Here is a 23,127-nt window from a genome sequence, read left to right on the forward strand (position 1 = left end):
ATGAATGCTATGTCATTACATATAAAAGCCACATGACTGCATGTTAACCAGGAAGAAGCACACATAACAGTCTATGGACTTGTAAACCCATGGACACCCACTTATCATGAGACACATTTTATTGTTTATAGATGGTATGATGTAAGTGCGAAATTTCATAGCTAAAATACTCACAATCAGCTATCTCGCCCCTAATTTGCTGGAGAAGCTGGGGCTGGCGCCTGCGGAGGTCCGACCACCGCCTCTCGAGCTGGCCGATGCTCCTCCGCACCCGGGTGCGGGCGTAAATCCGGCGCCCTGCCGCAGCATATGCCCGCCGCTTCTGCCCGCCGCTTCTGCCCATTTGTGATAAAGGGCCCCGCACGGCCCAGCCTTGTCTCCATGACGGAGACCAGAGCCCTCAGCTCCGCAGGCGAAAATGGCTCTGCCCTGCGTGTCTCCGCCATGTTAACAATGGCATCAATCAACCAATCAGGTGGTGTCATTGGTTTATCACAGTTATTTGTGTTAATAACTTTATTGTTCATCTTTACATGAACAGCGTCTCTGCGCCAACACAAATGGTGACAAATTCGCATGCCTTAAAAACAGTAGTGCTGATGTATGGGAATGAGCAAATCTGATATATATATAAAACACAGTGTGTATGCACTTAGCAAATCCAATAAGGCCTCGCTCCGCCAAGCAACGCGTGCTATAGCTTAGCAACGCATAGCTGTACTTAGCATTACTTACTCTATGCATCTATGTGTATGCGTACATTTATGTTTAAAAGACACATACACATACTTGCAGGCAATGTTCCCTCTAATTTTACGAAGGCTGTGTGCGGCAAAAGATTTTGGCTGTGCAACTTTTGAAGGAAATTTTTATTTTTGTGCGTCACTTAAATATAACTGGAAAATGATGTTCAGCATTTGTGTTAACTTTACTTCAAAATTATATTAAACATTTAAACATTCAAAACACAGCACATGATGTAGTTAATGGGTGAAACACACATTAATTGAGTGCACAACTGCAAAAAGGGTCCACTTCTGCTTTGTGCGCTCTGTTGTCATGTCTGTGCGCACACTCGTCGAGTTGTGTGCGCACGCACGAGCGCACAGCTTAGAGGGAACACTGCTTGCAGGTATCCTGAGTCCAGCATTATACACCAGCGCTGCCTGCCTGGCTGCCTGCCTGGCTGCCTGCCTGGCTGCCTGCCTGCCTGCTCCTTGAAATGTTTAAACATGTTAATAAATTGAAATATCATATATATATATATATATCTGCAAACAAATCATACATCAACACAGGAAAAAATCCCCAACACATTAGAGAATAAATCAATGTACTCACCAGTCATCAGGGATAGTATCAACTACAATAATGAAGATATAACAAACACATAAGATCCCTTGTACAAGGTATAATAATGAGCACCTATATTGTACTTCCCCCAAAACTAAGCACATATGATAAATATCTACTATTTCTTTGCCATTAGGAGGGCAGGCTGGCTAATTGTCATTTTGTAACACTGACAACTACCACACTGTACTTATTTGAAGGGGTGATTTTTACAACAATTGGTGTGTTCTGGTCCACTAGATAAAATGTACCTGAAGTATCTTTGCGCCACAGAGTCCCGCAGCTGGTATCCCCTCCGGCATTCAGGGGCGCGGGATGGGCGCATGGGCGGATCTTGCGGCTCAGATGGTACCTCCCACTCATCAAAGGGTATCTCACGCCGCACAGCAATGTTGTGGAAAAATATACACAGGCCCACGATCCTCGACACCATTTGAGGCGCATACTGTAAGTCACCACCAGTGCGGTGGAGCACTCTAAATCGACCCTTTAAAAGGCCAATTGAGCGCTCCACCACTTGCCTGGTGGCAACATGCGCCCTATTGAATGCCTCCTGTGGGCCCGGTGCTGGGTAGCTGTACGGCGTAAGTAGCCAGGGCGTACATGGGTAACCGGAGTCACCCAGAACCCACGCATCACGGCCTTCCAGCTCTTGTAGTCTTTGCCATATCCCGGTTTGTCGGATGACATGAGAGTCATGGGCACTTCCGGGAAACTTCGAGTTGAAGGCGAGAATCTCCATGGATGGGCCACATACCACCATCACGTTCAGTGAGTGGAACAATTTGCGGTTCCTATATATCTTCTCACTTCGAGATGGAGGCACAAATGGTACATGGGTGCCATCCACAGCCCCTATCACATTAGGGAAGCCAGCAATTTGATGGAAGGCCTGCTGGCTTCTGCGCAGGGTCTCGGTGGCAAATGTCATGGCCATGAAGTGCCCCTTGCGCCTGAACATGGCCGACGTCACACGCCTCAGGATTCGGCAGAAGGCCGGCTGAGATATTCCAGCAAGTACTGCCACTACTTGTTGGAATGATCCTGAGGCGCAGAAATGCAACACCGCCAGCAGCTGTGTGTGAGGCGGAATTGCTGTCGTGATCCCGTGTAGAGGTTCCAGATCACTCTCAATTAACGAGAGCAGATCCAGAATTACATGTGGCGGTAACCGGTACCTAGTAAGTACCTCATCATCGGGCATAGCAAACAGAGTCACCCGTGTGCGATAGATTCTAGCACGTCCTGGCCTCCTTGGGCGACGAGTGGGGAGAGCCGCAAGTGCCCTTAGCCTCCTTTCCATGTCCCGCATCATTGCTTCAGCAACCTATAAAGAAATGAACATAAATACTGATGCACCTATGCACATAATGGCCATATCCCACTAGGCTTCAATACGTACAATAGATGGCCGCCCTGTAAAATCCCGAAGATCCATTTGACTCTATAATGATGTAACAATAATATGAACTCAATACACACCGTCCTAAACACACAGATGCTTACAACATCGAACTACTAAACACTACTTGAGTATCAAACGTGTCTGCATTTGTTGCCGACATCATGTACTATGAGACATTCCAGCTATTGCTGGGACATGTTGTCCTGCAATAGATGAACACACACAGGTTTAAGACCTGTGAGTGAAATAGTGAACATGTGACATGTTGCAATAATGCTACAAAGACTTTGCTGGCCCAACAATCTGTAGTCAGTGAGGCAATGGTGCATACATTCATACACTTACATTGTTAATGGATATCATATCTACAAGGACCATGGAAGAGCTTACCTTAGACCCTGACAAGTCCAGATCTGGAGACAAATGATTCTAGCAGCAACTCACTATTTATAGGCCTGTCACATGTGTGGTCTATAACAGTAGTGATGAGTATTGCATGACTTGTGGCCTGGAATTTCTAAGGGATTGGGCTACTTTTAGCTTGCAATCAAACGCCACAATACCACAGTAGTCATGAACCAAATGTCATGTCATGCTAGCAAATAGCATGTGTATTGTGCGATAGTCACAGGTGTATCAGAAGATTCTATGCAATGTTAGAATTGGTGACCAGTATTTCATGTAGAAGTTTCGCCAGGTTTTACACAATGGAATTTCCGCCACCGTATGCGGCGCGAAAAAACAGCGACGTACGCTCGTGCACGGAACGCAGCTGCCGCTGATGTCCGCCAAACAGGATACACAAACAGTATATAAAGGTGTATTAGAATGTGACAATGTTGTTGCTAACATGTCTGGATCACAACCAGAGGTGGACCAGGAGCTGCAGCAACTATTTGACCAGGTGGACTCCAGCACCACCTATGTGCCACTGCACATGCGGCCAGTGGGAAATGAGGAGGCTGCTGGCCCTTCTACAGCAGGGCAACCTGCACCTGACCATTCTACAGCAGGGCAACCTGCACCTGGCCCTTCTGCAGCAGGGCAACCTGCAGCTGTCTCATATGCACCATCAGAAGAATCTTTTGGAACACAACCGGGGACTTCACAAGATAGTACCATGGCCAGCACTTCAAGTGCAGCGACACGTGCCAGGGGGCGTGGCCATGGACGTGGCAAGGGGAGAAAGAGGGCAACAGAGGAACCAACTACAAGAAATAAGGCATATGAAGCACAGGAGCTTGCCATCCTGGTTCCCCGAGCACGTGATTTGATTGAGTGTCCATCAGAGAGGCTGACACACACACGCAGATGGAAGATTTGGGAAGAGATAACGGCAGAGATTAATGAAGTTGCGCCACAAGTTCGTGAGGCCGACCATGTCAAGAAGAGGCAAGTTGTTTTGTGATACATGTGCCCAGTAATAGACAAGTAATGATTGAATTCATGCTTAGATGGATTTTGCAAATGGCCGGTGAGGTTGTTACCATACACAGACATTATTGACATGTTATTTGGTTGAGAGTTAGAGTAGGGTGATTGTGAATGTGTATTGTAACGGTTGATATCATAGTTGCATGTAATGTTATCTTTTGGACATTAAGCACATGTCGTAATATGTAGCACAGAGCAATGGCAGCAACAGCAAACATCTGGAGTGACATGTATTAATATGTCAACTTACATTGCAGGTGGCAGGACTTCAAAACCAACCTGAAGAGGAAGATGACCAAGCGGTGGGAACACAGCCAGACATCTGGGGCCGGGCCCATGCCATCAGGGCTAGAGTTCACCCCCCTGGAGTTGATGGCCGAGAGCTGTGTATCACTTGAGGAGGTCAGGGGGGTGAGCACGATGGATAGCGAGGCCCCAGCTGAAGTGTTTGCGTCTTTTATTGAAGGTAAATATTTGTCATGCCATAAACTTGTGCAAGTAATTATCTTAGAATGTGTCCTAATTGTGTTTATCATTTTCCACAGACACCCCACTGCTTGGTGACGACTCTGCTCAGGAGGTGGAGGAGTCCGTGCCACCTGGCCCCAGTGGTAGGCCTGTGCAGCAGCAGCCATCGGCCCAAGCCGATTTGGCCAGGTTGGCCCAGATGCTTGGGGACATAAACCAGCAGGGAGAGTTGGCATCAGAACGGATGCATAGGACCGAGGAGATCATGGCGAGCTTGGTCAGCACCCAGCAGGCCATCGCTGGGAGCCTGCAGGCCATGGCTGAGGCGCATCAGGCCATGGCTGCAAGTGCTCAGGTGCTGGCCGAGCAAGCCACCCGCCAAAATGATCTCCTCCTCCACCATAATGAGCTTATGGTGGAGCTAGTTACCAGCAACAGGGTCCTAATGTCATCCGTTTCTGGTGCATTACCACCAGCAACACTCCCTGCTGGCAGGAGGGGTAGACCAGCCAACCCCTCACCAGCATCTGCTCCACCTGCCCCAGCATCTGGCCGTGCCCGAAGAGCTGCTGCACAGGCCAAGGAGCCTACCAAGGCCAAACGTGGTCGAAAATGAACTTGTGGCTGCATTAATCTCCACCGTTATCTCATCCCAAATCTTCCATTGTACTGTGTGTGTCAGCTTCTTGTGTCCAATCACGTGCTGAGGGTAACCAGATGAGCCCTTGCTTCAAATGTCCTTTTTGGTTCCCCTGTTGCCCTCTTTTGCCTGCCATTACTGTCAGCTGCACTTGATGTGATGTTGCTAAGTCCCCGGTTGTGTTCCAAATGATTCTGCTGATGGTGCATATGAGCCAGCTGCAGGTTGGCCTGCTGCAGAAGGGCCAGGTGTAGGTTGCCCTGCTGTAGAATGGTCAGGTGCAGGTTGGCCTGCTGTAGAAGGGCCAGCAGCCTCCTCATTTCCCACTGGCTGCATGTGCAGTGGCACATAGGAGGTGCTGGAGTCCATCTGTGTGCAATTATATTTGTTTTGTATTATAATTTATTTTGGGACATTCCTGCCATGGTTTGTATTTTTTGGTATCTTCATTTTTTTGTCATTGCATCACAGTGGCATTGACTGTGAAATGTATATAAATAAATTTCTTTACTTTACAACAATTGTGTGGTTTAATTAGTACATGTCGCATACACATGTGTATTGCTAGTATTAATATTCAGTCATGTCCATTGTTAGCAGGTTTAAAGTGTGTCCGAAGTACAGCATATGTGGGTGATTAGTAAGGTTTCCTTGAAGCAGCAATGGTTTCAATTAAAGCACTGACAAGCGTCCTATTAGTGAGTAATGAGTAAAGGAGTCGATTTTATTGGGTTCAGGTGTTAATGCTTGTAGTCATTAGGCGGTCCGTTCGCCTCCCGCAGGAACGAGTGGTGTCCGCAAAGCAATAGTGGCCTTTTGGACACCGCACATTTCTTCCCTTTTTGTTCGCGTGCATTCGGAGTGGTATCCGAATGCACGCCCCCCAACATCAGTGTACTCCCCCGTGTCCGCCCATGTTTCCGCCCCGTTTTGCCCACTTTGAAACTACGCCCATGTGTCATTCCGCATGACGCCCATAATACGCCCATATTTCCCGAATGATTGCGGTGACCAGTTTTGTACGGGATTTGCCCGAACAGGTACGGAGTCAAGGCGTGGCACATGCGCGTTGCGTTCTCCACGCATGCGCAGACGCCGTAAAGACGCGATCCGAAAGTATGCGGTAAAGTACGCGTCAATCAGAATAAGGGCCTGGGACGTTCCAGAGCCGGTCCTTTGGGTGGGTACGCTCAGGTCTGCAGTTCTCATTACTGCACGCCCGAATGATGCGTCCTCCGACGCGAACTCATGGAACCTATAGAATTTGGCAAATGTATGAACAGATGACCAAGTGGCAGCCCTGCAAACCTGCTCAGCTGTTGCCCCATGTCGAACCGCCCAAGAGGAAGCAACCAAACTGGTGGTATGCGCATTAATCCTGGCCGGAACAGGCCTACCAACTTTTGTATATGCAAACGCTATAACAGAGCGCAACCACCTAGCAATGGTCTGCTTAGAAGCAGGCCATCCAATTTTGTGTATGTCATACAACACTAACAAGGTATCAGTCTTTCTGACACTCTTAACTCTGTCCACATAAATGCGTAAGGCACGCACAACATCCAAACTCCTCAATTTGTCCCTTTTCCTTGAACCCTCTGGGGGTTGAAACACAGGCAGAACTATCTCCTGATTTATATGAAATGCAGAGACTACTTTCGGTAAAAATTGGGGTACTGTCCGAAGAACAGCCCTATCATCATGAAATATCAGGAAGGGAGACTTGCAGGACAAAGCTCCCAACTCCGATACTCTTTTTGCTGACGCCACTGCCAACAAAAATACCAGCTTCCATGTAAGGAATTTAAGGTCAGCCGACCTTAATGGTTCAAAAGGTGCCTTCTGAAGGCACTCCAAAACCAGCGATAAGTCCCATGGTGCTACTGGTTGTTTGTAGGGAGGTTTCGACCGAGACACCCCCTGTAGGAAGGTCTGTACTTCCGGCAATAATGCAATCCTTTTCTGGAAGTAAATGGACAAGGCCGAGATCTGCACCCTTAGAGACTGAAGGCTTAACCCAGAGGAAAAACCATCCTGCAAGAATTCCAACATTTTTGTCAATTTAAATCGTGACTTATGAGACTTCTGTCTCTCACACCAACGAATATAGGTCTTCCAGACCCTATAATAATTTGCCGAAGACACCGACTTTCTGGCTTTTATCATGGTGTTAACCACTGCCTCTGAGAATCCCTTATTCCTTAAAATGGCGGTTTCAACAGCCAGGCCGTCAAAATTAATCGAGCTGAATCCAGATGATTGAACGGCCTTTGTCTTAGAAGATCTGACCTCAGAGGTAGACGCCACGAGTCCACAGACAATTTCTGAAACCTCGAGTACCAGGACCTCCTTGGCCAATCCGGGGCCACTAAAATCACTGGGATTTCTTGGGCCTGTATTCTCTTCAACACTCTCGCCAGCATTGGGACTGGCGGAAAAACATAAAGAAGATTCCCCTCCCAGGGGATAGTCATGGCATCCACTGCTTCTGCCAGTGGGTCCCTTGTCCTGGCATAAAACCTGGGCACCTGATGGTTGAACCTGGATGCCATCAGGTCCACGTCCGGGGTTCCCCACTTCAAAGTAATTTGATGAAATATCTGAGGATTCAGGCTCCATTCCCCTTCCTTCAGCTCCTCCCTGCTCAGGAAGTCGGCCTCTATATTCTCCACTCCTGGGCCCTTATTCTGATCGGTGCGGCCGGAGCCGCATATGCGGCTCTGACCGCACCAGGCGAATCCCCGCCTTCCATACGGATCGCCACGGCCGTCCGTACGCGGCCATGTGGCGATCCGCATGAATGTGTACGGGGATACGCCTCCTCCATGGTGGGAGCAGCCCCTGCATTCGATGGTCGCCGAACATCGAATGCAGGGCCGCACGCTCCACCAGGTCCCGCAACACAAGACCACACGGACACTTGTCCGTGTGAAATCTTGTATTGGGGCGGGCAGCTGACATCCGGCGATGTCAGATGCCCGCCCTGTACCCACGCGTCATAGCCTCATTAGCATGCGTACGCCCCGCGTTTGCATGGGAACGCCCATGAAACGCGGGGCGTATGCATATGCAAATGAGGCTTCGTAGCCCCTCACGCCCCTATCCACCCCCTTTGCGGCGGACAAAATACGTGTACGGCGATTTCGGCTGCACATGCGCAGAGTGGCCTCTGCACATGCGCAGACCGAAAACATCGGCGGAACGGCCGCATGCGGCCGTTACCGCTTCAATCAGAATAAGGGCCCTGGTATGAATATAGCTGATAAAGCTGGAACATTCTGTTCCGCCCACAAGAGGATTCTGGACACCTCCCACATGGCCAGTTTGCTGCGTGTGCCTCCCTGGTGATTCAGATACGCCACAGCTGTGGCGTTGTCGGTCTGAATCCTTAAAGGGAGCCTCTGTAACCTGTCTCCCGCCAGAGAAATCACTTTCCACACAGCTCTCAGTTCCAAGATGTTGATCGGTAAGGTAGATTCCTCTGGAGTCCACAAGCCCTGCAGACGCAGGTCCAAGACTACTGACCCCCAGCCCCTGAGACTGGCATCGGTAGTGACTACCAGCCAGCTCCAGGACTGCAGTGACCGACCCCACTGAATGGAATCCACATCTGTCCACCATTTCAGGGAGGCTCGATTTTCCGAAGACAGCACAATCTGTTCTGACTTCATGGTCTGTGTGTTTCCTGACCAAGCCGTCAAAATGTTCCACTGGAACCCCCGAGAGTGGAACCTGGCAAATAGCACATTTTTTAGCACATCAATACGACTACGAATTGCCGTATTTTCGGGATAGTAAATGTCAAAAATAAGTGTATGTCTAAATACAAATACACCTATTTTTTTTACAAATTTCCTTTAGTAAATTTCCCCCTTAGTGACTTTAAATTCAGTATTGGTCTGAAAGACCCGTCTGGTTTGGGTACCAGAAACAGAGTGGAATAAAAGCCTTTCTTCCATTCTGCCCTGGGAACCGGGATTACCACCCCCTTCTCTAACAGAGAGTGAGCTGCTCTTAAGAGAGCTGTACGGAGCCGAGCTTCCTTTGGTAAAACTGTGGGAATGAATCTTCTCGGAGGAAGACCTTTGAAGGGAATTCTGTATCCCTGGGCTATAATGTCTAACACCCAGGAATCCTGGTCTAGTAACGCCCAGGCATCCTTGAACAGTGATAGACGACCGCCACCTTTACCACTGCCGGGCAAATCCCCTGACAGTCATGCGGAGGGTTTGTCCTCTCCTTTGGTGACAGGTTTCTTGTGGAAAGAACCAAATTTTGATTTTGGGCCTTACCCCTGGAGGACTGAAACTTTCCCCTAAATGACTGTCCCGCACCACCTCTAGGGGAGGGCCGAAAGGACGGCCTAAAAGCAGAAAATCTTGATGTCTGCTTGGCTGCAGGGGCAGGCAGGAAGGTACTCTTGCCACCCGTGGCCTGCTTAATAATCTCTTCTAATTCAGATCCAAATAATAACTTTCCTTTGAAAGCTAATGTTTCTAATGCCTTCTTAGACTCATTATCTGCCTCCCAGGCCTTAAGCCAGAGTACTCTCCTGGCATTGATAGACACTGTGGAAACTCTGGTCGCCATTTTGAGAGCTTCCTCTTCGGCTTCCAACACATATTCTGCAGCTGCATTAAGCTTCTCCGCTAGCAACAACACACCAGGATCAGCATGTAAAATGGTGCATAAATCATTGGCCCACTCAATCATGGCCTTAGAGACCCAGGCTGAAGCAATAAGGGGACGCACCCCTTCAAATATAGCTTTGAGATTACCCTCCAGCTTTTTGTCCACCGGGTCCTTAAAAGCTGCGCCCCCTTGCACTGGTAATACAGTAGCTTTTGACAGACGTGCCACAGAAGCATCAACTACTGGCACTTTTTCCCAGAGCTCCGCATGAGACTTCGGCATGGGGTACAGACTTAAGAATCTCTTTGGCATCTATCTGCAGCCTTTTATCAGGAGTTTTCCAAGCTCCTTCCAACAATTCTTGTAAACCTTCATCTGAAGGAAAAGTAACAGCTTCCTTACGCTGCCGTTTAAATACACCTTTAGCAGGAGTTTTATCCTCCACTGAAAGTTTTAAAGCCTGTTTAACAGCTATAATCAAATCCTCCACCCCTGCGGCTGAGGAATCTTCAGAATCATCACCCTGCTCCCAGGGAATGTCTGCATATGCTCCCTCCTCTTCATCTACCAATAAAGGCACCGAGTAAGACCTTTTAGGGGTCCCTACAACATCAACATCAATTTTGTCTAGTAAATCACTAAACCTGTTGATCCCCTTTGCAGTATCCTGCATCACCTGTATGAAGGCAGGATCTGCCTGGGTAAGAGGCAAGGAGCCAGAGGACTGCTGAGATGATGACATAGGTCTCTGAGATTCTACCAAGGCATCACTCTGTCTGTCCAGCAATTGCACTAAAGCGTTAACAGACCTGCCCAGGGCACTAGCCCACGCGGGTTCAATTTGCTCTGCCCTCTGGGGTTCACTCCCCATGGGTCTCACAGCAGCGCAAGCAATACACAAACCCCCCTTGGCCTTCTGCTCAGGTACAAATTTTTGTGTGCACACATTACAAGCGCTCATAGTATTAAGGGCTCCCTCCCCCAAAACCACAGCTTGTTGCTCAGACATGATGTAAAGTAACCACACAGTGCATATAATGTACAACAGCGCTTATACAGAGTCAATGCACCCAGCTACTTATCTGTCTGTCGGTTTCAGATGCGGGGAAACGATGCCCAGGAAATCCAAACACTCTGTCAGGATCTGTAAGCCAGCTCAGCTCCGCTGCAAGCGTTCTGAAAGGCGCCAAAACAGAGTAAGGGAAGAGACCAAGTCCCTGCTGCTGCGGGGTCGGTGACTTTTTGGCGCCAACCACCCCCAGTCAGCCGCTCCCTTAGTAGGATCTCCTATTTCCAGTATCTCCCCCTCGACTGGGGACCACTTGGAACATGCCTGTAACACACTGCTGTCCTCTCATAACAGGAGCTCAGTGTGTAAGCTCCGCAGAAAATGGCCGCCGCCATCACGGAGCGCCTGTCCCCTATGATCCCCACCTGCGTGAAGCCGGTTTCAGAGCGCTCCGGAGCCCAGGCAGCTTCTTAAAAGAAGCTGTAAGCGCTGCACAGGGAGGCCAGACAGCGTCTCCCCTGTGCACAGTGAGCTGACAGGACGCGCTTCTGTCAGCTCCTGCTGCGCTAGCAGAGTGAAGATTCACTAATGAGAATCCTCACTCTGTGCCTACCTAGCTAGAGTGAAAGTTAATAAAATAATAAAAATTCCCTAACTACTCTAATTCTTCGGCTGCTCCTGCAGCCCTTTAGAATAGCACCCACTCCAGTGGGCACCTAACACAAACTGAAGAGTCCGGGATGCAGTAGGGGAGGAGCCTACCCTCTAAAAGCTTTAGGATAGGTGCCTGGCTCCTTCAGACCCTCCTACATCCCAGTGTTGAGCTGTGTCACCAGGACCATTGAAAGAGAAATATATATTATATATACACAAACACACACCCAGAGGGATCGGATCAGCACTCACCCCAACTCCATACACTGACCTTCATGTCCTTGTAGAAATAAATGCAGATACTTCAATATCCAATCACCGAAGGAGTTTTTTAATGGATTCTTAATTATGCTCAACATATCCATCATCAGGAGGGAAAAGACATACAAGCATACAACAGCTCACCTTATGTAGGAGACCATCAGGCTGCATCTGCCACACACCACGCCCGAAAGCCGGTCTTTGGATTCATTTACCTCCGGATTGGATATTGAATTCTCTTTCTTTCACATTAACTTTATTCCATTTTCAAACATGTTTTGGGTGAACACACCCTGACAACAAGACATATTGGAAATTACATATTGGAAATGGAATAAAGTTAACCTGCACTGATCGTCTCTAGAGTACCACGTTTTCTGCTTGTTATATTCAGCCATGAGAGGGCTGCTGGCGGGCACTGGAGCACTACACGAAAGGTTTGAAGTGTGACGAGCATCCTGCTTCGAGCAGGCTTACTAGTATATATATATAAAATTGACCACAAGCGGCGGCACTTACATTAAGACAATCTCAGGCAGCAGATGAGTCTTCAACATTTCAAAGCATTCCGAAAGCACCCCCTCAGTGACATCATCGTAAAAAGCAACAGTGTCATATGCGGACGCCCGCATGCATCGAACCACGGCAACATAACCACAGCAATAAAGATAAACCGAGGTGAGTAGCCCCTCAGGTTGATGCAGTACCAAGTTCCCATAGCAACGTACATAACAAAAACAGTTTTTGTCCTATTTTCACATTTTATATAATAATGTGTATCCAGTTACAGTGACAAATTAATCTATTCATATATATTGTCATTATACTATGGAAACACTGATGATTGTTTCTTGTGATATATGTGAAACCTATTCTATTTACAAAATAAAAATAAAGAATGAATTAAAACAAACAAACAGATTAATCGGCAACACAATAAATAACATCATAGTACAATATAATTTATCAAAACTAATGATGCAAATCATAACTCATATAGCAATATGCAGATGTGAGCAGTTATAGAAAGATGATCCATATACGACTGCTCTATAACTTAGTGTATCCTGAAATAAAGATGCAGCCGGCGTGTGCCTGGCCTGTGGTTATTTGTGGGCAAATATAAAAGGGGCAGATGTATTAAACCTTAATAAGAGATAAATGCAAGGTTGATAAAGAGAGATAAACGCCCAGCCAATCACCTGCTAACTGCCATGTTACAGGCTGTGTGTGAAAAAAGTCAGTAAGGAGCTGATTGGCTGGACGTTTATCTCTCACTGGGGCAGATGTATTAAGCCTTAACAAGAGATAGATGCAAGGGTGATAAGGAGAGATAAACGTCCAGCCAATCAGCTCCTTACTGACTTTTTTCAAACACAGGCTGTAACATGGCAGTTAGCAGGTGATTGGCTGGACGTTTATCTCTCCTTATCACCCTTGGATTTATCTCTTGTTAAAGCTTAATACATCTGCCCCTTTATCACCCTTGTATTTATCTCTTGGTAAGGCATCTGCCCCAATATGTGGTACTTTTCATTATGGCCCTTATTCATAAATCTAAATTGCAGTGTAAAATAATGCAGACAGTATTTAGCCTGCACAGAAACAAATCTAACTCTCTCTACACATGTTACATCTGCCCCACCTGCAGTGAACATGGTTTTGCCCATTTTCCAAACAAATCTGTAATGCGATCTGATCTGAATAAAGGCCTATCTGTATGTTGTGTCCTGAAGAAGTCAGAATAAACGCTTCAAAACATGGAAGACTCTGCCTGAGATTGTCTTATTGTGATTGCTGCCACTTGTGGTCTTCATGTGTGATGGCACTCAACCTATTTATTTATTGAGGAGTGCTGCTCCGTTCTGGATGATACATTATCCAAAGCCTTATGCCTAGGAGGAACTCTGCCTATTATTTCAGTCCCATGACCACAAGAAGCATATTACCTGCAACAACGAACATGGTAACTGAGGAGAAATGCAAGGGTGTTCACTCTAGCACAGTACAGTAACTAGAAGCACAAGCAGTTATTATTGGCAGATGAACACATCTTTTAAATGAGCAGTAATCAAGTCCTGTGAAACCATTCAATATTTCAATGTGCTATAAAATGAATAAAGGAGCTTTTATAACACCAAAGTATGTATTCTATATGCCAGTATCAGATTACTATTACAAAATGGCACCTAACACCGATAAGTGCCATTAATGATGGGGCGACAAACCCCATGTGAAAAACCCCATGTCGACCTTTTTACTGTCGACCTATCCCAGGTCGACCTAACGCTAGTGTCAACCTAATGTCATGTCAACCTAGATCCAGGTCGACCTTGACCCATGTCGACCTTAACCCATGTCGACATTGCTGCATGTCGACCTAGTGGTGTCGACCCAATGCTTGTGGACCTAGTTATGGTCGACTAAACGATCCCAACCCTTTAAAATGTAGTATTTATTTTCTGACCTTCTTCTGACAGATATCTTAAGTCATAAAACTCAGATGCAAAGGTGCCGTAAGTGTCTTCATGTTTCTCATCCAGAGCTGAATCTCCTTGATCCTTACGGCTTCCCCTTGCGGCACTTTCATCTGCTGGACTAGCATTCATGGATGATATAAAGAGTAGCCAACCCCCAACATGTAGACACGGTAGAATCATGGCACTAAAGAAAAGAAACTGTATATATGAAAGTGTCCAAAAGAGAGTTAATATGAGCAATTACAACATTAAGAATAACATTTTATCATGACATGTAAACTAATATTGCTACAGTAGTTTATACGACTCATACCAGAATCTGCTTCTACAAGATCTACAAAACCATGACAGCCTTAAGGTGCCCATACACTACTGCTGTGTATTGCAGCAGTGTATTGGCCATCCAACTCCCTGAGCCGCCCGGCAAGATCGCATGCGATACATCACGTGCGCTCCTTTCACATGTGATGTATCACATGCGACCCAGCTTCCTGCCGCCGGGAGGGGGGCAGAATTGGAGGTCAGATGGACAGCAGGAGGGCCTGATGCACACGGGACTGCGGGTCTGATGCACACGGGGCTGAGGGGGACATCAAACACATAGGATTTGGATCGGCTGAAATCAGCCCAAATCGTACTAATCATGTATGGGCTCCATTACATATTTAAGTACACACAATAATTGAATAACAACTTATTGGAAGATAATCATACAATGACATCTATGTTCACCTATTGGACTGGATTGCTCATCTGCAAAGTTGCATATAACTAGGAATAGTTAGCTGCCACCCAGAGAGAAAGAGGAAACGTAATTTGAAAGTCTGTAACTAAATTGCTAATGGATCTATATTCGCTATCCACCAACAATGCCATACACAATTCACAAGCCACCGACTGATTTTTCTTTAAGGTGCATACACACGGAATGATGCCGGAAGTGATCCAACATCATTCACGAGTGTATCAAGTAATTCATTGTGTGTACACATGAAATGATTTGATACATTTCAAAAAAGATTAGTATATGATCTTCCTGCATGCATGGAAGATCATAGACCAATGAAGGTACGCGCATCGTTAACAATGCACGGAACAATTTAAATGATTGGTCTGTTTGATCGATTGGGAATGCCCACATTTTCCTTCAAATCGTTCCATGTGTAGGCACCTTAACCCTACCACTACCCTGTGGCAGAGACAGGCTGATCAAGGCCAAGGCTGAGATCACAGACCCTCCCTTAAAATCCCTGGGCACGAATGCATTTTTTTCTGACACTCACAGAAAACGGCAAGACGACACCCCCAAATGCTGACTTCCTGTCAGTCAAATTGCGAGGGGATTGTGATTAGATCCATACATATTTTTGTCCCTATTTTGGCTAGTGCATGCATTTCTACGATCTCTATGCATGCGCAGTCATTTGATAATCGATTGGATTGCGAATTCGCACAATAGCAATCAACTCTAAATCAGGCTCATTGTCAGATATGCCCTTTGACCAAAAATGTTAAAGGGCAAAGTAAATATACAAACTTCCCTGCCATTCTGACACCATGGCCCTTATTCTGATTGAGTCGGACGGCTCCGTATGTGGTTGAATGTCCAATGTTTGGTATTTGCGCATGTGCGAACGCCTCACAGGTCCGAACAAGGAGTGAGGTCCGTGCAGAAACCGAGCAGGGGGTGGAGAGGGGCGTGAAGGACTGTTTGGGCTCATTACCATATGCGCACGCCCCACGTTTCATGGGCGTTCCCATGAAAACGCTGGCCGTACGTATGGTAATACGGCCGTGACGCACGTGTGGGGGCGGACAACTGACATAGCCGGATGTCAGCTGCCTGCCCATATCCCTGCTTTCATAAAGAAAAATGTCTGAGTGATCTGGAGCACTCGGTGCTGCCTGACCGCTCGGTCCATCATTCGATGGTTGGCGACCATCGGAGGATGGGGGAGGTTCCCACAGATGGAGGAGGTGTTCACATGAAACATCCACTCGCGGTCCGTACGCTCGGCGTCTTACCGCATTCTGGCGGTGTGTGCGATCCGTACGGTAGGCGGGGCTAAGAACACTCAGTTCCTGTCTGAAATACGCATCCGTCCGAATCAACTAGAATAAGGGCCCATGCATAGGTGGGTGCTTGAGGGCCCGAGCACCTACGGAAATTGATGAGCACCCACCCGATCAGCAGCGGCCCACTCGCCCGTGTCCCACTGCACTCCCCCTCCCTCGTCGCTGGCACAGGTACTGTGTGGGTATTTATGTACCTGAACTGTGGGGGCATTTATGTATTTGGCACTGTAGGGGCATTTATTCGCACTGTTGTCATAATTTGAATATTGGAGACAACTGTGCTGCGTAATATAAATCAGTATTATTTTGTGGCCACGCCCCTTTCCCATGAAGCCACTCCCCTATATTTTTGGCTTGAGCACCCACCAGCAATAACATAAATCGGCACCTATGGGCCCAATGGAAAAGGGGATGGGGTGAAGGGGTGCTGCAAGCACCATTTCTAAACCACACAGTGCCACAAATCTACAAGTACAATATGCAAAAATCAATACTTCATAATTTTCTATCTTGTTTATGTGGAATCCAACTAGCAGTAAACAGGAAAAATACAGCTGCACTCAGTAATGAACATTAATCACCGGAAGACCGTTTACAGCTCTTTGCATACACCCTGGCAAATGCTAACCAGAATTGCAATGCAATGTACTGTAGTATTACATTATTGTGTGTAATAAGGGGATATTAAACCACCTCATATTACTATAATGCATGACACCTTGGACCCACGGCCGGAGATGTTTTTGAACAATGAGTTTTTAGGTTTCTCAGTGCATCTCTTATAACACACGTCTCATTTGCTCTGTGCGGATTTCCGTAGCTACGCCGAGATGGTGCTGAAACAGCTCCACCCGCAGCTAATGCTGCCTAGTGCTGCGGCGTGCACTGCCCAGCACGGTGTATAACACAGAGCGCAGGACCGTGCATCCTACCTTCGGGGAGTAACGGGGCTCTCACATCGGGAAACCGGTCTCCGTGCTGGAAGGCCCTTTGTGACCAGGGACGGCCATCCCTTACCTCTGATTACATCACAGCCATGTGACTGGCATTGTGTAGGGGGGTCATGGAGGAGAGAGCTGTGATAGGGAGAGAAGACAGATGCTCACTGATCGCAGCTAGCATTCTAGTATTTAGACGGAATGTTTAATAATATACTTTATTGAGCAAACGCATATTTCCAAAAATGTATTTTATTCGGTAATATCATATGTATTTTGTTCTAGATATTTGTACAATGTAAACAAATGTCAGGGTACTTCCTCATCTTTGCGGCCACGCCACAGCTTACGCTACGGAACTTACGTAGGAATCTTTGCGTACCACACCACCACCCTGGGTACACGCCACACTCCTGTGTCCACTCCACCATCTATTACCTCTAGTAAAGTTGTGGCGAACCGTCCAGCCCGAACAGTGGTGAGCGAAGCTTGACGATCGAAGCGACCCCACGAGGGGCGATGAATGATGCTATTCTGAGAGCAGCTAACGTAACTGGCGTAAGCTGTGGCCGTAAAGATTTAAGCACCACATGATTTCTGAGTTCCTCTACTCAGGCTAATGACTTAAGTCAGTTTTCAAGTTTTGTGTTTAAATGAGAAAAACTATACAGTAGATTATATTTAATTTGCAAACGCCATTTTGATTAAAAAAATTATGAGAGACAACCGTTTTCTTCTGTAGCAATACATACCTTTTTCATGTCTGTCATATGGTATATTGTATAAACACATGAATTGTTGGAATAATTTACTAGTGTTTTCAAACTCTCATGTACCTGGTCACTAGCTATTGTTGCTGCCATCTTGCTCTCCTGGCTTTTCCTATAAATCCCTTGTACACCCGGAGGCAAATTTCAGGCTGAGGTGCGTTGCCTCAATGCACAACAGTAATGGTTGCCCCCCTTGCTTAAATTTTTTTAATAGGTTATATGCAGTGGTGCTACTAGGGGTGTATGGGTGGGCTGCACTTGGGTGTCAACCACCAAGGGGTGACACCAAATTTCCAGCTTCTGCTCAGTGACAGCAGACAATTGTTGCACTGTAAGGTTACTTGCAGCACCTGGCTCCTGTCAGTTTATGTAGGAGCTGGCACCTGCAGCCACAGCACTTCCTGGGGGTAGCCTGCACCTCCTGGACCCTTATAGTCACAATGGTCCCGGAGGCCCTGCGGCAGTTGTGGGAGCCAGTGCTGGCAGAATCTGCAGGCCGCCGGGATGCTGAGGCACCAGTAGGCGGATGAGTGCAGCCAGAGCCCGTGCTAGGGTGTTCGGCGCCCCCCTGCAAACTATAAATTTGCGCCCTCACTCCCATTACTGTTAAATAAACATCATTCATCTAACGCAATAAAAAGGTATGTGGTCTCACAATAGTACCCCCAATTCAAATGACACCACACAGAAACACAATATTTTTCGAATTACATTGTATGTAGCAGAGGCGGAACTACCATTGGTGCAGCAGGTGCATTGCACCGGGGCCCCTGAGGACTAAGGGGCCCACTACTGCCTAGACCAACAGCTTGTACCACTGTCACCCACTGTTGTGGGGCCCAAATTGTACTTTTGCACCTGGGCCCACCACTCACAAGTTCCGCCACTGGTATGTAGTTCCCCAGATTTATATTACACCACATAGTAGTGTCCATTAAGCATTTTATACCACACAGTAGTGCATCTTAAACACTAAGGATCAGATGTATCAAGCTTAAAAAAGTGATAAAATGGAGCCGACAGCCAATCAGCTCCTAACATTCATGCTACAAGTTGGGTTTGAAACATGACTGATTGACTTATCACTCTCCAATTTATCACTTTTTGAAGCTTTATACATCTGGCCCATAATCCCCAAAGTATTGCCAATTACTCACATAATGCTCACAGTAGTAGTGCCCATTGCACCTACAGTACTCCTCATAAAGGTTGCCCTTAATGACCTCTGGCCCCCTCAACTGCAAGTCCATGCTGCCTCCAGTCATTGGCCCACCTTTGTCCTAACCTCATTACAAAAGTTACACTGTGTGAGGTAAGTATATATGGCGTATATGCTCCTACAGATATCACGGCATTTATTACAATTTTTTCTTTAAAATCCTATTGAAGAAAATGGAGAGACAATTCAGGAGGTTGTCTGGGGAGATACAGTGGCCCAAATATATACAATAATAAAGGGTCCAGTCTATAGTTACCTTACAAAGCACTAGAGAAAGTAATTTCAACCGGATTACATACTGTAGCTTTTTTTTTTGCAATTAAGTTTTTATCACATTTAATACATAAAGTATACAACTAGTGCCGACAGTGGCATATCGATTACAATCATGATAAAAGACCAAATAATTTACATGCCATCTAACCAGTGGCGGTTTTTACCTATGGGCTGCAGGGCTGCAGCCACCCCAGGTAAAATCCGCCACTATTCTCTGCCTAAGTGAATCCAGATGCAGTCTGTGAGCCTTTAGAATGTAAGCTCTCAGGAGCAGGGACCTCTTACCTCATGTGCTTATCCTTTCTTACTTCAGTAGTCTTCGACTGCACCAAAGCATGCTGTTTGCTGCCACCTGGATACTTGCAGTAATCAGCTGATGTTCCTATAATCATTTACCCTTGTAAGTCACTGTTTCCTGTTTTGATTATGTGTACTCTGTAATTGGGCGCTGCAGAACCCTTGTGGCGCCATTTAAATAAAGGATAATAATAATTATAGTAAATGTGACTAGCAGTGACTTCCTATTGGAAGTCCGACCTGCCAGTCACTCAAGGCAGTCTCATTGGGAAATGCCTCTCTGTGCGCAAATGTGGGGCAGCCCCAAAAATGGGTTCTGCACCTACGTAGTACCACGGACAATAATACGCATGCAACGGACCCGGGAATCTGAATATGCCTCCGAGGGCTGCTGCAAAGGCAGCCCATGGAGGCTTCGGCCAGCACATATGCACTTTGTATGAAGTTACTGCATGCGCTGGCCCCGTGCAGGGGACCGGCGACTGGGACCGGCGACTGGGAACGTCAGCAGTGGGGAGCACAGCGGCAGCCCCCTCTTCTGCAAGGGTAAGAGCCGCCACTGCATCTAACAGATAATTATATAATTATATAGTATCTAAAATATTTTTTTTGGTACTTGTGTACTTTCACAGCTCCCATCGCATGCCATCGCATGCCATATATAGTGGCATGCGATGGCATGCGATTGGATGTGATTTTTGCAGTTTTTAACCATTTTTTTTTACAAAATTGCATGCGATTTGATCGCATGCGTTTTTTAACAGAAAAGCATCCAAATGCATTGAAATTAGTATCAAACATGTTCAATGGCCCCCAAATGTCATTTTTGAGGCTGTACCACCCCCACTATCAACGCGAACCCGAAGCGTGGCGAGCGCAGCGAGCCCGCGAGGGGCGTCGGTACGCGTCCTACGACCTTTTCATACCCCCACTATCCACGTCGGCGTGGAGTTGAGAATAGAAAGTGTGGCGAGCGCAGCGAGCCACCGAGCCTGAAGCGTGGCGAGCGCACGCGGAAGCCCGCAAGGGGACGCGGATACCTGTGAAGGTATCCGTGTCCCCTCGCGGGCCTCGCTGCGCTCGCCACGCTTCGGGCTCGGTGGCTCGCTGCGCTCGCCACAATTTCTATTCTCAACTCCACGCCGACATGGATAGTGGGGGTATGAAAAGGTTGTAGGACGCTTACCGCCGCCGCTCGCCACGCTTCGGGTTCGCGTTGATAGTGGGGGTGGTACAGCCTCAAAAATGACATTTGGGGGCCATTGAACATGTTTGATACTAATTTCAATGCATTTGGATGCATTTCTGTAAAAAATCGCATGCAATGCATTTCGCTGTGTCTTTCTCTGTAAGAGATACAGTATTCCCAAATCCCTCTCCCAGGATTCAATCCACGAAGGAGTTTAAAAATCATATTTCTGTAATAGAATTTTGTATAGGATTGATATCTTGTAGGAGTAGGGATTGGTTGCAACACACATTTTCTCGAAGCCAGTGAGCTCCCTCTTAGCAAGGGGTAATCTGTCTTCAGACATTGGGCCTTATTCTGATCGGTGCGGATATTCCCGAATTCTTACGGTGCGGGCCGCACGCAACGTTGTGCGGCAGCGTGCGGGCATTGTCCGTAGAAACGCCCACGTGTCCTCCGCATTCGGACGGAGTCACTCTTTAAGAACAGGGCGTGTGTACGGACGACATACAAACCGTGCGTGTGCGGGGGAAACGTACAGATTCTTGCACGGTCTTCCCGCACAAGCACGGTCTTACCGCGTGAGAACGTACGGAAAGCTGTCCGTACGCCCCGATGCGGAGTATTTACGCACAATCCTACACTTTTGTACTGAGTACACACAGCGATCACATGACCCACTTAGGCTATTAGGCAACCTCCTGAAAAAGGCATTGTTAGCAATTGCAATCAATTAAATGCTCAACTATACTGACCCACATTCCTACTACATTCATGACACACATTAACCCTTACAGCATGTGACCCTAACATACATCTAGATACACTATGTACATTTTGCTTATTTTAAACATTTTAAACAACTTACACATATACTTTAGCATGTTAGAAAAAATCACTGACAACTTTCAACTTTAAAGAACAATTTATTCATACAGTAGTAAAAAAAGGGGGGGTGAAAAGTCCCAAGGCGCTATAGTATCCTTGCTGCCACTGGACCAAAAGGGAGACCCACTGTAGTAGTCCCGCTGGTAGATACTTCAGGAAAAAAGAAGGTCTGGTGGCGCTGAATAATTGTGTAGTCCACAGGATATTGTTGTCTCGTGAAGTGGAGAAATAAAAATCAAAATATGAAGATTGTGTTAGAATGGGAAACACAATAAGGGTGTTATGGGTGAAACAACCAAGTAGGGGAAAGGGATCCGTACCCAGACTCACAGATAGAGGTGTGTGTACACGTGTATCAAGGTATCTTTAGGGGACCACCGATGTGTGTGATCTATAGGCAAATACCGAGTGTGATGAGCTGATATCCAACAATTCGTACCGTACTCACTGTATATACAGGAGCTTGACACATATAAAGGTATCTTTCACTAACACAGTAACCGTTAATCCAGGTGAAGTATTTCAAAGGCCAAAGTAGGTGCCTACCATACTCACTGAGGGAGTGGATGAAATATACACGTAGCGGTTTCTTTGTGAATGAGGTCAGGTCCCTCTATTCTCTTTACCTCACAGCGGAGGCGTGTATATGAAAAGAGGAAGAGGACCGGTCTCAGTAAAAAAGCATTTAATAAAGGTAACACCTGAAATGTGGCTTATGGCCAATAACCACATACAGAAGTCCAGATATACAATGCTTGAACAATAATGAATAAAAAAGAACAAAAAAGAACTCACTCTTCTGCCAACATGTTTCGGCGGTCGCAGCCGCCTTTTTCAAGGTAAAGAGTGAGTAACCTGGCAGTGTTTAAATAGCATATGGAGGAAGCACATCCGGGTCAGGTACAATTAAAAAGTGAAGGTGCAAAAACAAGTGAAATGATACCTTAGTAAAGTCCTAATGGACTCGTTTTATACCTAGGTGAAGCTATTAGAATGGTGCCGTTAAAATAGAAGGTTATAATGCAATACAACGCGGGGTAAACTGTAGTGGAACGCTTAATAGCGTTCCTACTTCCGCGTCGTGGAACGCATATTATTAACCCCCATCCTGATAGGCCAGCGTGTGTAACGTGGATCG

At 46.8% G+C, this 23,127-nt stretch overlaps 1 protein-coding gene across 1 annotated transcript in view; it reads right to left on the minus strand.

Moving 5' to 3' along the window:
* FRRS1L (ferric chelate reductase 1 like) overlaps window positions 1-17,483 on the minus strand; it is a 61,969-nt gene extending 44,486 nt beyond the window's left edge. Inside the window, exons 1-2 of the mRNA XM_083188265.1 lie at window positions 17,345-17,483; window positions 14,324-14,520 (exon numbers count right to left, since the gene is read on the minus strand). Of these exons, the coding sequence (XP_083044391.1) occupies window positions 14,324-14,516 (193 nt within the window). The 5' untranslated portion in view covers window positions 14,517-14,520; window positions 17,345-17,483. The remainder of the gene's footprint in view (window positions 1-14,323; window positions 14,521-17,344) is intronic.
* Between the last annotated feature and the right edge of the window lie 5,644 nt (window positions 17,484-23,127).

The sequence above is a fragment of the Crinia signifera genome, chromosome 5 (genome assembly GCF_055691185.1).
Source record: "Crinia signifera chromosome 5, ASM5569118v1, whole genome shotgun sequence".
Lineage (NCBI taxonomy): Eukaryota > Metazoa > Chordata > Amphibia > Anura > Myobatrachidae > Crinia > Crinia signifera.